Source organism: Grampus griseus (genome assembly GCF_964374135.1).
Source record: "Grampus griseus genome assembly, chromosome: 8".
Lineage (NCBI taxonomy): Eukaryota > Metazoa > Chordata > Mammalia > Artiodactyla > Delphinidae > Grampus > Grampus griseus.
In genome coordinates, this window is record NC_139002.1 from 55,162,238 (window position 1) to 55,180,399 (window position 18,162).

General features: G+C 36.1%; 1 protein-coding gene across 1 annotated transcript in view; it reads right to left on the minus strand.

Moving 5' to 3' along the window:
• ACER3 (alkaline ceramidase 3) overlaps positions 1 to 18,162 on the minus strand; it is a 179,979-nt gene that overhangs the window by 79,751 nt on the left and 82,066 nt on the right. Inside the window, exon 3 of the mRNA XM_082660808.1 lies at positions 6,658 to 6,710. Coding sequence (XP_082516934.1) covers positions 6,658 to 6,710 — 53 coding nt within the window. The remainder of the gene's footprint in view (positions 1 to 6,657; positions 6,711 to 18,162) is intronic.

Here is an 18,162-nt window from a genome sequence, read left to right on the forward strand (position 1 = left end):
AAAAGAGATGTAAAAAGAAATCTAAAGAAAGGAACAGGTGTGAAATAATGGTTCTGGGACGTGAAATTATCCGGGAAATGTAATGGCACTGCCTTGTAGCATTGAGTGCTTATTTGCGATTTCTGTTCAATAATTTAAAAGTGAGATCATTTAACAAAGGGATGTAATTTCTATGAGCAATACTTCGCTACTCAGTTCAGGCACAGAATAGGCAGATAATTGAGCTGGATGTGGGCTGAATAATACTCAAAAAGCAAGGGGCAAGGGCTTTAAGGATATCTGTATGGGTGGCTAAGAGTTATAATTAATTTGGGGCCATAGGTTGCAAACTTTGTAGAAAGGGGAAAGAAGTGAGGCAAAATGTACTTCCTTCCAGTCTTTTCACTATTATTTATAAAATTGATATCATATTACATAAAGTTTTATGTCTCTATAACATTTTCCCATGTAAATAGTCTTCAAAATATTATTTTAATTTAGATATATCATAGTATATTTAACAATCTCCTTATGTTTTTTTTTTTTTTGACCATGCTGCACAGCCTGTGGAATCTTAGTTCCCTGACCAGGGACTGAAGCTGGGCCTCAGCACCAATGGACGTCAGGGAATTCCCAAACAATCTTCCTATTGTTAAAACATTTAGATCATTTAAAAGTCTTTATCACGTGTAATGCTGTGATAAACATCCTTGTGAAAATCTTTTCTCTGTCTCTGATTACTTTCTTAGGAAGTATTCCTACGAGTGCAATTACTGGGTCAAAGGATATGTATATTGCTTTTCTGTTTAAAAGAAACTATTAAAACAATTCCAACCTACAGAAAAGTTAGAAGTACAATACAAATAATTTTCTTCTCCCTGAACCATATGAGTAAACTGCTGACATGAGGTTCCATTACTCCAAAGTACTTTAGTGTGTGTTTCCTTCAAGGATATTCACTCATTATATGCCTTGACCAAATGGGATTTATCACAGGAATGCAAGGTTGGTTCAACGTATGAAAATAAATCAACATACCAGACCTTACTAATATAATAAAGAAGAAAACCCACATGATCATCCCAAGATGCAGAAAAAACATTTAAAAATTCCAACACATTTTCTTGATAAAAACACTCAACAAACTAGGTAGGAATAGAAGGGAACTTCCTCAGCCTAAAAAGGACATCTACGTAAAGCTCCAGCTAACATTATAATTAATGGTGAAAAACTGAAAGCTTTCTTCCTAAGATCAGGAACAAAACAAGGATGTCTGCTCTCTCAACTTCTATTCAACAGTGTCCAGAATATAAATGAATGTATATGCAAAACAGAAACAGACTCACAAATATAGAAAACAAACTTGTGGTTACCAAAGAGGAGAGGAAGAGGGCTGGGACAAATCAGGGTATGGAATTAACAAACTACTATATATAAAATAGATAAGCAACAAGGATATATTGCATAGCACAGGGAATTATAGCCATTATCTTGTAATAACTTATAATGGAGTATAATCTGCAAAAATACTGAATCATTATGCTGTATACCTGAAACTAAAATAATAATGTAAATCAACTATATTTCAATTAAAAAAACCCACTGTGCTAGAAGTTCTAGTCAGGGCAGTTAGGCAAGAAAAATAAGCATAAGGCATCCAATTGCTAAGGAAGAGGTAAAACTATATCTATTTGTATATGACATGATCTTTTACACACAAAAAACCCTAACAAATCTATATACACATACACATAAAACTGTAAGAGGTAAAAAACAAGTTCAGCAAGGATACAAGAGCAATATGCAAAAATCATTGGTATTTCTATACAACAGGCATGAGAAATCAGAAAGTGAAATTAAGAAAACAATTTCATTTACAATAGCATCAAAAAGAATACTTATAAATACCAAAAGAAGTTAAAACTGTAAGACATCACTGAAAGGAATTAAAAAGACTTAAATAAGTGGGAAGACATCCTGTGTTCATAGATTGGAGGACTTAATATTAAGATGGCAACACTCTCCAAAGTATGGATTCAAGGCAATCCCTTTCAAAATCCCAGCTAACTTTTTGCAGAAATTGATAAGCTGATCCTAAAATTCATAAGGAAATTCAAGGGACCCAGAATAGATTAAACCATTTTTAAAACAAAGAATAAATTTGGAGGATTCACAGCTCCCAATTTCAAAACTTACTACAAATCTACAGTAATCAAGGTACATATAGGTCAATGAAATACAACTGAGAGTTGAATTGAGCGTCAAGAAATAAATTCATACATTTATAATTGATTGATTTTCGACAGGGGTGCCAAGACAATTCAATGAGGAAAGAACAGTTTTTTCAACAAATTGACTTGTGACAACTGGATATCCACATGCAAAAGAATAAAGCTAGACCTGTACCTCACACCACATACAAAAATTAATTAAAAACAGACCAAAGACCTAAATGTAAGAGCTAAAACTATAAAGCTAACTTCTAAGTATGTTAGAAGAAAACACAGGTATAAATCTTCATAACCGTGGATTAGGCAATGGTTCCTTAGATACAACATCAAAAGCAAAAGCAACCAGAGAAAAAATAGATAAAATGAACTTCAGCAAAATTGAAAACTTTTTTTTGCTTCAAAGGATGCTATTAAGAAAGTGAAAAAACAGCCCACAGAATGAAAGAAAATATTAGAAAACCATATATTTGATAAGGGTCTAGTATTCAGAATATATATAGAACTCTTACCATGTAATGACAAAAAGGCAAATAACCCAATTTTAAAATAGGCAAAAGGATATGAATAGACATTTCTCCTAAGAAGGTAAACAAATGGTCAATATACACATGAAAAGATGCTTTAAGATCACTTATTATTAGGGAAATGCAGGACAAAACCACAATGAGATACCACATCACACCCACTAGGATGGCTATAATCAAAGGGACGGACAATAACAAGTATTGGCAAGGATATGGAGAATTGCCAGCAGGAATGTAAAACGGTGTAGTCGCTTAGAAAAACAGTCTAGCAGCTCCTCCAAAGGTTAAACATAGAGTTACCCTTTGACTTATGAATTCCACTCCTAAGTATATACCTAAGAGAACTGAAAACGTACATCTACACAAAAACTTGTGTATGAATGTTGATGGCAGCATTATATATAAAGGCCAAAAACTCATAAACAACCCAAATATCCAGTAATAAATAAATGGATAAACAAAATGTGCTGTATCCAAACAATGGAATATTTCAGCCTAATTGAACCAAAAGGCCACATATCGTATGATCCATTGCTATGAAATGTCCAGAATAGGCAAATCCATGGAGAAAGAGTAGATTAGTGGTTGTCAAGGTGGAGGGATTAATGGGGAGTGACTGCTAATGGGAATGGGATTTCTCTTTGGAGTGATGAAAATATTCTGGAATTAGAGAGTGGTGATGGGTTCCATAATTCTGTGAGTATACTTAAAACAACTTGTATACTTTAAAAGGGTATATTTTATGATATGTGAATTACATCTTTAAAAGAAGATATTCACCTACATATTCACAATACTACCAACAAAATCAGGAAATTAACATTGATTTATTACTATCATGTAATCCTCAGACCCCATTTAAGTTTTTCTAAGTGTCGCAATAATATCATAGGTATAAGCATACACACATACACATACACACACATACCACACACACACAGGATCCAGCCCAGAATTACACAGTGTATTTACTTCTCGTATCTTTTTAGTCTCCTTCAATCTTGAACAGTTCCTCAATCTTTTAATTTTATGACCACGGATACTTTTGGAGACTACATGCCAGTTGTTTTGTAGAATGTCACTCAATTTGATTTTGCCTGATGTTTCCGTATGACTAGATTCAGATTATGCATCTTTGGCAAGAATACCAGAGAAGTGATGCTATGTTTTTGCCACTGCATCCTCCGGTGGCATACAATTTTGATTTGTCCCATTATGAAGATACTCATTCTGATTGCTTGATTAAGGTGGTGTCTGCTAGTCTCCTCCACTGTAACGTTACCCTTTTACCCTTTATAATTATTTTGTAATAATGTACTTTGAAACAATGTAAATTCAACATCAAACTTTTAATCTATCCACTTATTCATAATCACTTACTGTTTCATTTATTATATCATGTATTATTTTAGTTTGGACTCATGATTTCCCATTTTATTCAGTGGGTTGTGTCTTCAATGGATTTAATAACTTATAATCTGTTACTATCATTGCTTATTTTGATGCTCAAATTGTCTCAAATTTGAGAGAAGCCCTTCAAGTTGCCTTCAGTGTCCTTCTGACATCTTCCCATCATTCTTTTTTTTTTTTTTTTTTTTGCGGTACGCGGGTCTCTCACAGCTGTGGCCTCTCCCATTGCAGAGCACAGGCTCCGGACGCGCAGGCTCAGTGGCCATGGCTCACAGGCCCAGCCGCTCGGCAGCATGTGGGATCCTCCCGGACCGGGTCACGAACCTGTGTCCCCTGCATCGGCAGGCGGACCCTCAACCACCGCGCCACCAGGGAAGCCCTCCCATCATTCTTTTATCATTTCCATTCCTTCTGGCACAAAAAGATGGTTCAGGCTCATATTGTCCTTTATTTCTGCCCCAACCCTCAGAATCCAGCCAGATTCCTTTTAATGACGAACGATCTGGATGATAGGTATGCTCTTTGGTATTGGGGTTCCCGGCTCCTAAGTCCTCTCATGGACAGAGTCAGAGAATAGCATGGATGTGTGTGTGTGTGTATGTGTGCAGAGAAATCTGCATGCATGCATGTGTGTGTGTGTGTGTGTGTGTGTGTGGTGTGTGTATATCATTTATAAACTGTGAATGATTTTGGTCAAATCAACTAGACTCTTTCAGCTCTAGTACTAGAATTTATAAAACATGAGTAATAACTATCTAAGACAGTATATATGGAAGCATTCAATGATTGCTAGAGCTGGACAAATTCTAGTTATTTTTTAGTATGATAAAATGCAAAGCCTTATTTTCAGGGTTATTATTTAGCTGTTGCTCACTGGTATCACCATTCTGATTGCTGGTATTCTTGCCATACAGTCAAAAATTTTTGAACATCATTCCTGTCATTTCTTCAAACACATTCTAGCTTTATCACTGTTCTAGCTTTATCACTGTTGTCAGATACACCACCATTGTAATGACTCCCTGCTTCTGTTTATGTCATAATGCAAGTGCAGTATGTCATTTCACCTTTCACTACCTAAAAAGTTTCAACTAAATTCTTTCAGATTCTGTTTAAATGTCTTTAACGATTATAGATTCTTCTAAGCTCCACTGTGTTGCCATAGCGTATTTGTACTTCTTTAAAAATAATTTCCAGGGCTTCCCTGGTGGCGCAGTGGTTGAGAGTCTGCCTGCCAAAGCAGGGAACACGGGTTCGTGCCCTGGTCCGGGAAGATCGATCCCACATGCCGCGGAGCAGCTGGGCCCGTGAGCCATGGCCGCTGAACCTGCGCATCCGGAGCCTGTGCTCCGCAACAGGAGAGACCACAACAGTGAGAGGCCCGCGTACCGCAAAAAATAAATAAATAAATAAATAATTTCCATATTATATCACTGTTTATAAGTCTTCTTTCCCAGCCAGAGAGTGTAAGAAATGTGTTCTATGCTCGATTAAGTCAGACCAGTGTCTTATTCATTTGTGTATTCTCCATGTCAAGCATGGCATGCACAAGAAACATGACACCTTATTATAAATATGTGTTGAATAGTAAAATCAATTCTAAGAATTAATTCTTACATTTTAATGTAGCTGTAATTAATAATTCCTAGACTACTGTATAAACAGATCCTTCCAGAAGAGCGCTATCCAACACAGTAGGCACTAGCTCTATGTGGCTATTGAGCACTTGAAATAAACCTAATCCTAACTGAGATACGCTGCAAGTGTGAAACATACACCCAGTTTCAGGCTGTGAAACATTTCATTAATAAATTTTTATACTGATTACATGTTGAAGTAACACTTTGGATATACTGTGTTAAATAAAATATGTTATTAAAATTAATTTCACCTATTTCTTCTTAATGTGGCTTTTTAAGATGTGGCTACTGGAGATTTTTAATTATATACGTCGTTCACATTATATTTCTACTGGACAGTGCTATTCTAGAAGTTTCTGGGCTAGTGATGGGGAACAAAGAGGTTAAAAGATTGAGGACTAGCTATATGGCCCCCTTAGAGCAAAGACAGTAAATAAAAATCCTTGCATAGCTCTAAAACCTTGCTATTAAAGGGACCAGACCATTCAAGTGGATGCCACAAGAGAGACATAAGGGGATGTAGGCAGCCAAGAATAAGAATACATTACTTTGGTGAACTGATTTTATCTTCTTAAGATGTCTCCATGAGACTCTACTTTCTAATCCTGCTCTAAAGTCATACATGCCTGCACAGAGGTGGTCAAAAACCCATTCTGCTCTCGCTTGTTTTCTCTATGGACACTTATTTGCTTGCCCCTTCACTTACTCAACCTGGATCCTTTGGCCTGAAGTAAAAAACTCCAGGGATTACAAATTCCATCTTTTTTTCTTCTTGCCTCAATATCATCCTCTAGTAATGTGCTCTTTCCTCAAATTTGAAGTGTCTCTGGATTAAGAGAAATAAGCATTTAAGTCAATTTTGTCATTACTGACCTGCATTTCATATTTCAGAGTCATGTGGAAGCACCAGGATCCCATTCCTACCACTGAAATTAAAACAAACAAATAAAAAAAAAACAATTAGCATGAAATTCTTTGGGGGTGGCCAGAGTGACTTGAGAAGACAGTAAGACATTTCAAAGCACTGAGTTTTAGAACAAATTTATGAAATCTTGTGGCAGGATATAGCAGACCCTGCTTAAGCTCTATCTATAACTGATGAAATTTTGGTACAGAAATAAACAAGTTCTCGTAAATTTCCTCCACTAAGTGATTTATTAGATTAATAAATATTCTCCATTTTTTTGCATAAAATGTATTACAGATGCTCAGGGTAAGCTTTAATGATCACAGCTTGTTAGCTACTCTTCAGTACTTCCTTTGGATTAGCTAGTTCTAATCCAAATAGCTGAGGTGGATGCTTAATAAGAGCCAGTCACTTCTGTTTGTTCCTAAACTTGTTAATGCCACTGTGTTTAGTTATCAGAAGTATGACTGCAAAAAGAGAGCTACTGTTTCCACAAAAACTGTTTAAAATGTTTAAAACAGACTCAATAGAATTGAGTGGCTAATAAAAATTGCTGTTGAATTAGCTGTGGATAAGATATCTATTATAGATTGGGAAAAACAGTAAATATCTAAAGATTCTGTATTCATGTCTCAAAGTTCTTTCCAAGTGCCTCCATTTTAAACAAACTGTTTTCATTTTAGGGTTTAAAATTTTTTGTTTGCTTTTCAATGCAAGAAAGACTAAGTAGAACTATAATTAGGGTCCCATATTCAAAGGCCACGCCCTACATCAAATCATTGTCAAAGATTATACAACTATTTGTTAATTAAAATAAAACTTGAAGGTGGGTATACATTTTTTTCAATATAATTACAGCTTTGACTCTTTAAAAGTTTACGGACTAAATATCACTCCCTATCACATCTGATAACACAGTTTCTACTATGATTAAGTTTAGTTCAACAAGCCTTTACTGAATACCTCCTTCCTATTTGCCAAATTCTACTACAGATGCTGACGTACAAAGATAAGATCCGGTCATTGGCCTTAATGAAGTTTATAAGCTAATGGAGGAGACAGGCAGATAAATAGAAGATGCCAGTATGTGGAGATATGATAAAAAAAAAGATATGTATAGAGTACTATAGGAGCACAGAAGAGGGGACTTATGAAAGAAGTCAGAGAAAGCAAAAATGACGTCAGAGGAGTTAGCCTCAAGGATGTAAGAGTCAGCCCAACAAACATGGTAAATGTGGATGTTACCAAATCATTTGTATGAAGCCACTTGAGAAAAATTTCAAACTCTTTGTTACTCTTGCTTTTTAAAAAAATCATTATAGACATTATCACATTATTTACTGCTCAAAATGAGATGAGAGAAGTCAAGAGTTATTGCACTCATCTTACTAAAGAAATGAGGAAGTAGATGGTTGCTGTCTTTTCTCCAAAGGAGAAATTAGAAGGTGCAAAGTAGAATAAATTAATGGAAGGAGGGAAAAAAAACAAACCCTGTGAGTTATTTAAAGTCACATAATATACTATAAAGTAAAAAAATTAAAATGAGGTGGATGACTATTCATCCTGAAAGGTAGACTGGCCACTAAATCATGTCTCACTCAACAACTGTTTTTATCCAAACCTTTCCAAATGTCCTCTTGTTACTGTTTATTATATCGCATTAAAAGTCTGATTTTAAAAAAATCTCTACAGTTTATTTCCTTTCAACACTCCATTTAGAATGCAAAGAAATGTAATAGAAGAACATCACCTTTCTCCATGCAGTATTTTATATTTTGCCACTTTAAAGAAAAGTACCAATTTTTGCTAAAATTTATTAGCTTTACTGATGTAATTCACAAACTACAGAGTTAAAGTACACAATTCAATTGTTTTTAATATTTTCACAGAGTTGTGCAACCGTTATCATTATTAGAACATTTTCATGACCCCAAAGACAAACCCCAGGCCTATTAGCAGTCACCCCTATTTCTCTTGAAACCTCCTCCCTCCTCAGCCCTAGACAACCATTAATCTATCTTCTGTCCCTAAAGATTTGTCTGTTCTGGCCTTTTCATATAAGTGGAATCATACAATATGAAGTCTTTCCTGTCTGGTTTCTTTCATTTAGCATATTTTCAAGGTTCGTTCATATTACAGCATGTATCAATAATACCTTCCTTTTATGGATGAATAACATGTCATTGTATGAACATGCTACATTTTATCTATCTATTCACCAGTTGATGGACATTGCTAAGGACTGCACCTTTGTGTTCCCTCCAAATTCACATGTTGAAGCCCTGACCCCCAATGTGACAGTAGTTGGGCATGGTGCCTTTGAGAAATAAACAGGTTTAGATGAGGTCAAGAGAGTAGGGCCCCCATAATGGGATTAGGGTCCTTATATGAAGAAGAGACAGAATTTCACTCTCTCTCCCCATCTACATGAAATAAGGATAGGCCACATGAGGACACAGGGAGAAGGTGGCCCTCTGCAAGCCAAGAAGAGGGCTCTCACCAGGAACGGAATTAGTCACCACCTTAATCTTGGACTTCCAGAACTGTGAGAAATAAAGTCTATTGTTCAAGTCTATGGTATTTTGTTATGGCAGTCTGAGCTAACTAAGAGACATTTAGGCTTTTTCTACATTTTGGCTATTATTAATAATGCTGCTGTGAGAATTCATGTATAAGTTTTTGTGCAGACGTATGTTTTCATTTCTCTTGGGTATATACTGAGGATGGAATTTCTGGGTCATATGGAAACTCTATGTTTAGCATTCTGAAGAACCGTGTAAGTGTTTTTCAAAGTGGCTGCACTATTTTATACTCCCATTAGCAATATATGAATTTCTCCACATCCTCCCTATACTAGTTGTTGGTTGTCTTTCTGATTACCATCCTAATGGATTGAAGTGGTATTGTGGTTTTGATTGGCATTGCCCTAGTGATTACCCCATTCCCTTCTTTTTTTCTTATTAAATGTTCCACATTTCAGATTTGTCTCACTGTGTGTGTGTGTGTGTGTTTAATGGATTTTATGTTTTAGAGCAGTTTTAGATTCATGGCAAAATTGAGCAGAAGGTACAAAGATTTTCCATATAACCTCCACTCCCACACACACACATAGTCTCCCCCAGTATCAACATGCCCCACCACAGTGGTACATTTCTTATTACAATTGATGAACCCATATTGATACATCATTATGACTCAAAGTCCATATTTCATATTACAGTTCACTCTTGAGTATAGAGAAATTTATAATGACATGTATCCACCATTATAATATCATACAGAATAGTTTCATTGCCCTGAAAATCCTATGTGCCCTGTCATTTCAACTCTCCCTCTCCCCTAACCCCTAGTAACCACTGATCTTTCAAAGTGGCTGTGCCATTCTTCATTCCCACCAGCAATGAATGAGAGTTCCTGTTGCTCCACAACCTCATTCCCTCTTCAACAGATATTTACTGGGCTCTTAACAAAGTTCCAAGCATTTCCACTAGGATAAAGGAGTGAACAAGAGAGATATGTTTCCTGTCTTAAGAACTTTTAGCAAGCCACTAAAAATATGAGAGGGGCCATTTCAAAGCTATGCAAAGGGGTTACTACCTTGCAAAGCGGTTACTACCTTGCCTAGGGAGTCAGAAGAGGGCTATCAGGGGAAGTAACACATAAGCTAGGACTTAAAAATAAACTGAGTTAACCAGGTGAAAAGAATTTTTTTAAATGAGATCATCCTACGTAGAAGGATCATCTAACATAGAGGCAAGGTAGTGCATTCAAAGAAGTAAAGGAGCTTGGCTTAGACCATGAACACTTGCATCCAGTGAGAAGACTGGCATGATTTGTAGGCAGCAGACTGAGAAGAGCCTGGTATTGGCATGCTACCAAACTTTTTCAAGGTTACGACAGAATACAGATGTGTTTGGATACACATTTATTTTGATCCATCTGACTGACCACACTGGCGAAAGAGTGTACAAGGGCTTTGGAATCAGACCTAAACTAGCATCCCAAATTACTGTTACTTATTACTTATCAACTTTGGCAAGTTGCTTAAATCTCTTTGAGACTCAGCTGCCTCAGTTGTAAAATAAAAATAACAATGTATATCATGAAAGGCTGCTGTGAGGATTATCTAGCATGCACCTGGCATACAACAGGTATCAACAAATTTTATTTTCCAGTCTACAAAAAAAAATTCATGTACATAGAGAATGGAATCACTAGGTTTTGGAAGTAGCCACAACACAAATTTAAAGGCCCAAGAAATACTATGAGTTCCTTTTAAATTATACCAAGATTTACCATGATGCACAAGAAGGGACCTAGAATAAATGAAAAAGGAGAAGGGCATATTACCCCAAAGTATCAAAGGCATTAATAGTGTAAAGTGTGATTATTTTAAAACCTATGAACTCAGAATTCATTTTAGTATTATTGGTGGTGTCAAAACAATGCCAGCTACAATTATAGGAATGCATGACTGTTCTTTCCAGCAGAAGCTAGCATTCACATTAGAAACAAAATGCACTCTCATATTAGAGAGGTCATAGAATGTAGTAAAAGTGTGAGCTTTGGAGAGCTGTCCTAAGAAGTTTGGACTTTATCTCTAAGATGATAAGAAGCCAATTTAGGGTTTTGAAAAAGAACTTTTCTAATTGCTCCCCACCTACCCTAAAGGTAAGTGATCACTCACTCCCTTTTCTAGTCTACCACTTGTCTAGTATATAATCTTATTATACTAACACACATACACACACACACACACACACGTGCCGGAAGATCCTACTTAGCCTTATCAATGTATTTTGGATTACTTTCTCCCCACACCCAATATGGATGCTGCAACATTAGTAGTAGATGAGCTACCACATTACTTTAGCAACTCTTGGGCTATCATACTAACTACACTAGTGTGGTACACAGAATAATGGCTCCCAAAGATGTCTATGTCCTATCTCCAGAAGCTGTGAATATGTTACCTAAAATGGCAAAAATGACTCTGCAAACTTGATTAAATTAAAGGCCTTGAGATGGGGAGATTATCTTGGATTATTACAATGTGCTCAATTTAATCATCTGAGCCCTCAAAAGCAGGAACCTTTGGAAGATGTCACTATGGAAGAATGGTTAGAGAGATGTAAAACTGCTAGGTTTGAAGACAGAGGAAAATGGTCCAAGTCAAGAAGGAAAAAAATGGAATTATGTGGGCAGCCACATAAACTGGAGAGGACATGGAAATTGACTCTCCCCCTAGAGCCTCCAGAAAGGAACACAGACTTACCAACACCTGGACTAATGAGACTTGTATCAGAATTCTAATTTAAAGAACTGCAAGATAATAAACTTATCCTTTTTTGGTACTTTGTTACAGTAGCAGTAGAAACCCAATACAATTACTAACAGATGGCTAGTTTATTAGTTAATAAACTGGTACCTGAAGTGCCTCTTAAAACTCTTGCCTAAGAACTTTGGCTCATCTGAAGATTCTGAAGTAAAGTAAAAACTCAAGCTACAGACTAGGAGGAAATATTCACAATACATATAATATCTAACAAAAGGCTCACATATAGAAAATGTGATACAAAAATCAGATAGAAAAAGACAGCCCAATTTTTAAATGGGCAGATGATTTGTAGAGGCACATCACAAAAGATGATACCCAAAGTGTCAATAACAAGTGCTCAGCATCATTATTCATTGGGAAATACAAATTTAAACCTCAGTGAGACATCACCACATAGCAACCCAGAATGACTAAAATTAAAATGATAGACAAGTATAGGACTTCCCTGGTGGCGCAGTGGTTAAGAATCCGCCTGCCGATGCAGGGGACATGGGTTTGAGCCCCAGTCTGGGAAGATCCCACACGCTGCGGAGCAACTAAGCCTGTGTGCCACAACTACTGAGCCTGCGAGCCACAACTACTGAGCCTGCGTGCCACAACTACTGAAGCCCACGTGCCTAGAACCAGTGCTATGCAGCGAGAACCTACCGCAATGAGAGGCCTGTGCACCACAACGAAGATTAGCCCCTGCTTGCTGCAGCTAGAAAAAGCCTGCGTGCAGCAACGAAGACCCAATGCAGCCAAATAAATAAATACATTTAAAAAAAAAAAGATTGAAAAAAAAAGATAGACAAGTATAGATGACAATGTGGAATAACTGGAACTCTCAGATATTATTGGTGGGAGTGTAAATGGTCCAAACATTTTAGAAAATTGTTTGGCAGTTTCTAATAAATTTAAACACAGACTACCCTATGATCCAGCAATTCTACTTCTAGACATACAGCCCTAAAGAAATGAGCACAACTGTCCATCAAAAGACATATACAAGAATATCCACGGAATCTTTATTCATAAAAGTCTCAACTGAAAACCCAAATGCCCATTAACAGAAAAATGGGCAAATGAATTATATTCACACAATGGAATATTATATATCAATAAAAAAGAATGAACTACTGATAGAAACAACATAGATGAATGTCAAAAACATTACATCGAATGAACGAAGCCAGATGCCAGAGTACATACTATATGGTTCCATCTATATAAAGTTCAAGAACATGCAAATTAATATATGGGCATGGAAGTCAGAATATCAGTTATCATTTTGGGGATATGTTGACTGAGAAGGGGCACAAGGGAACTTTCTGGGATGACTGAAAATTTCTGTATCTTGATCTGGGTGGTGATTACACAGGCAAAATCTCATTGAGCTGTATGTATACTTAAGATTTGTACATTTTACTGTTTACGGAATACACCTCAATTTAAAAAAAGAAAGAATTTGGAGGGGGAAACATTCACATGCAATGCTCCAAATATACTTTGCCTGTCAAAATATTCCCACCTTAAGTGATTTGCTTTAGTACTTTTCATACTGGTTCTGAAACAACTCTATCCAAGCCTTCAGGCAGGTTAAGTTAGTAACAAGCAAATGTTCCACAGGTAGAGGAAAAGTAAGAACACAAAATAACAACGATAAGAATGGATGAGACAGAATATAGTAATTGAAGGGAGAACCAAAATAATTCTGTTTAAGAATATCTATAGCCAAGTGAGGGGAATGTTTGGACTAAGGTATGTTAAAGAGAATGGAGCTAGAGCAATAATAATAAGAGACATAATAATAAGAGAAATGAGATGACATTATGATATTTTATACTTATTTTCTTAGAAAATAACTGTATTCAATTATTGTCTTATTCTGGCTCCAGCCTAAAACACTGAAACATAAACCACAACTGAGGCCACAGGAAGCAGACGAAGAGCTGTTACAGCTCATGCTTCCTGGCTTAGGCTATTTTCTACCTTTCTACTTTTACTTTCTACCAGGCTATTTTCCCAGCCATTTCACTTCCTCACTTCCTGTTCACTGACTACACAGGCTACTTAGCTAACTGGTTCCTGCTTCTCTGGCTGAACCTATCCCTGGGTTTTGGCTCCTAGGTTGGGCATGTTTATTCAAAGTGTAGTAAAACCACAAATAAAACCATATAAAACCACAGATGCATATGCACAAAGATCAGGAACTATTAATAAAAGAAAATACTATTTCTGTTGGGTGATGGGATTATGGGTATTTCGCATTGTCTTCCAAATTTGTCTTCATGTTACTATATTACTTTTTCCACTAACTAGAAAAAAAGACCATTGATGTTTCTGGCAATGTCTGGAAAACTGGGACTAAATCAAGGGGAATAAATAAGTTAGTAAACAAGTTATGAAATGATTTCTGAAGTTCCTTTCCACAGCATATTGATTTTATCCTGTTTCACTGCTAAGTGTAATTGCTATAATCTAAAAGATTATTAGTCTAGTACGCAGTCCACTCACTTTCCCCTTGACAAATGGTATAATATTCTTAAGATCACTTCAGATGTCTTTGATTCAGTATGGCAGTGACTACTGTAAGTATGGTCACACTAAACTTAAGGCTACTCCATGCAAAGAATTTCCAGTGGTCCTTTCCATGGGGAAATGACTGTGATATTTCTATCTCAGTGCTGAAGTCTATCTTCAACAGACTTTTTCTGCTCTACTTTATTAATGTTTTGACTATTTTACCACTCATTTTTTCTTGTTGCCAATGACCTACTCATTTAGATAACTGCATAACAAATACATCTGTACAACTACAAATAGATTTTGTTGTTTATATGCAATTCATCTCTCCTCAATGTAGTATAAGCTCTCTGGGGACAGACTTCGTCTTTTTATGCTGGCACGTAGTATGTACTCAAAATTATTTGTAAAGGAAAGCGAACCTATTCTTATTTTAAAGGAGTAAGATAAACAACAATTTGTGACTTTGGGAGTAAAGAGAAAAATTAAATTTCATGAAAAACAAATCTCATGGAAGGGCTTCTTTTGGTTTGTTCTATTTTAGACAATGCACAGTTGTAAATAACTGTCTTATGGCATAATGATTAAAAGCATATATATTTGGGTTCAAGGTATGGCTCTACCATTTACTCATTGTGTGATCTTGGTCAAGTTACTGCTCTTCTCAAATATTACCTTTATAAAATGAAGTTGAAGGGATCCTCATAGATTGTAGAGAATTTTAAATGACATAATAATATAATTTAATGTACTTCCCACAGAGCCTGGTATATAATAAATGCCCTATGAACGACAATTACTATTATCTCTCTAAACTCCACCAACATTAGCAGCAAATTTTATGACCTCATAAAAAGTAATGACTAAGCCAATACCACATGAAGCTTGGAAAATGTTAAGAGTCCTAACGTCAAATACTAATAGCAACTAGGCAGGCGGAATTTAGCGTCAAATAACTTGTCTTTACTTTTCAATTTATTCTCCTAGTTTTATTATGGAACAAGGAGTAACAAATTCATTTGAATTCTTTATCGTCCTTCTCTATATTTAAGCAGAAATAATTTTGCTGATTTTAAAAATGTTTACTTAAAACAAGTATTAGGTTCTTAATCCCCCCCTCCTTTTTTTTTTATTTTGGCTGCCCCAGGTCTTAGTAGCGGCATATGGGATCTTCATTGCAGCATGCAGAATCTTTAATTGTGGCATGCAGACTTCTTAGTTGCAGCATGCGGACCTCTTAGTTGCAGCGTGCGGACTCTTAGTTGGGCATGCGAACCCTCAGTCATGGCGTGCGTGCGGGATCTAGTTCCCCAACCAGGGATCGAACCTTGGCCCCCTGCATTGGGAGCATGGAGTCTTACTCACTGGACCACCAGGGAAGCTCCCCCCACCTTTTAATAGCAAGTTTTACTAAGAGACCTATTAGAAAAATAATCAGAGAAGACATTTTTGATTCTTCTATTGATGTTATGAGCATCTCTTCCTTTCATAAAATGTGCATATTTGGGATAAAAACAAAGAGGAAGAGAAAAATATTAGACAAAGGGACTGGGTGGTTCCAAAGCAGCTATAACTGGGCAGGTGGACTAAACTGAAATCAGGCTTATTGGAAGAACTGGCAATTGCTCAAGGACATGGGATGGGAAAAAATATTTTAAAAGTAATGTCTGTAACCCTTAACTTCCCTAATTCTTCCTCACTGTACTTGGTACCTTTTCTTTATAACACTTACCACACTGTTAGTGCATACTTAATTATAAAATTATTTGATTAATCTCTGTTTCCCCTGCTAAACTCTAAGCTCCAACGAACAATGGTTTGAGAGCTAGACCTAGCACATAACTGATTCTCAGTAAAAATTTGTTGAATGAATTAAAAAATGACTAAATTCTTAGTAAATCTAGGCTCTAAGCCAGAACACAACTCTCATAAATTACTAACAATCTGTTCCTAATATACTTCTACACAATGCCAAAATTTCCAATTCCTTCTGCAAAATCTCCCTCAACTCCAAAAAGTTCATATCAACTAAGTAGTTATTATAAATTTTTGGTCATAAAATTAAGATACTGAAAAATCTTAGATGGTATTCAGTAAATGTCCTTGATTTGTTAATCGAATCTGTTTCCAGATAAAGTTTGTTCCCTGTGTGTGTGCATATGTGAATCTCTCTCATACACACACACACATACAAATTTTTTTTTTGGTGGGGAGACTTATCTCAGTGAAAAATTCAAACAAGTACACGAAAAAGAAGTCCTAGCAAAAATGCCTGTTGTTTAAAATAAAGTATCCATTCATTCATCAAACAGCCTCATGTATTTGGTTTGCACCAGGTATTGCTGAATGCCAGAAATCCAGAAGAGTAAGAACTCAGCTGCTTTCAGGAAGCAAAGCTTAGTCTTGTAGAAGGGACAGACTTAAAAACCATTCTTATTCAACCTTTGCTGATTTGCCCCATATTGCCTTTTAGACCTTCTCCTTGTGCCCCAATTCAGGATCCAATGAAGATATTGCATGTAGTTGTCCGTCTCTTTTAATCTGAAACAGTTCCTCAGCCTTCCTTTGTTTTCATGACTTTAACATTTATTCAAAAACAAAAACACAAAAAAAAAACAGGTTGGTTGTTTTATAAAATAACCCTCACAAACTGGGTTTTTCTGATTGTTTTCTCATCATTTGGTTCAGGTTATGCACTTCTGGGAATAATATTGTATAAATGATGTTGTTTCCTTTTCAGTGCATCACACCAGGAAGAATCAGTTGTTAGTTTATACTGTTATTAATGATGTTAGGATTGATTACTTGAATAAGGTGGTATCTGCCAGATTTCTGTGCTGTTACCATTTTTCCATCTGTAACTAATGAGCAAGTAATTCATCAGGAGATACTTTCAGGCTGTGTAATCATCATGTTCCCAAACACTTTCACCCAATATTTTTAGCATTCACTGATGACTCCTGAATCAATTATTACGATGATGGTTGCAAAATGATGATTTTAAAAAATCCTATCATTCTGTTTACATTTATTAGTTGGCAATTCTACTCTTTAAAAAAAAAGCTTTCTACTTCTCACACCATTTGTTTGTTAGTATCAGTATGAGCGTGTGCATTCTTTTCTTATACCATGTGTTACATAACCCATTACAGTCATTTTCCATTTGGAAGGTCAAATTTTCAGTTTGGCCAAACTGTCTTCTGTGTCATTTTGACATTATTCCCTCATTTTTTCAGCCCTTTCTTACTTTCTGGAGTGATAAGATGTTCCAGACTCATCTCGCGCTTTCCCTGCCCTATTCCAGAAATGAGGTATTTCTCCAAGAAGCCTTAGTTCCTTTTAGTGAGGAAAGATTTTTAGAAACCAAGGTGTGGGCACTAGGTATGTTCATTGCTACTTAAGATTCATTGCTTCCAGACCCTTTCAGAGGATAGAACATGTGAAATCTTTTTTTATTTTTAATCATGCTGATACCTCAGATTTCAATGTTCTTTCAGGGTTCTTCCTTGCCTTCCTCCATCCAAATTTGTATCCCCTTCTTCTACATGAGAACCCTAGCCCCCAACAATATCAATATATTTCCTCATTTGCTTAATCCTAAAATGCAAAGATAACTTCAGAATTGCTA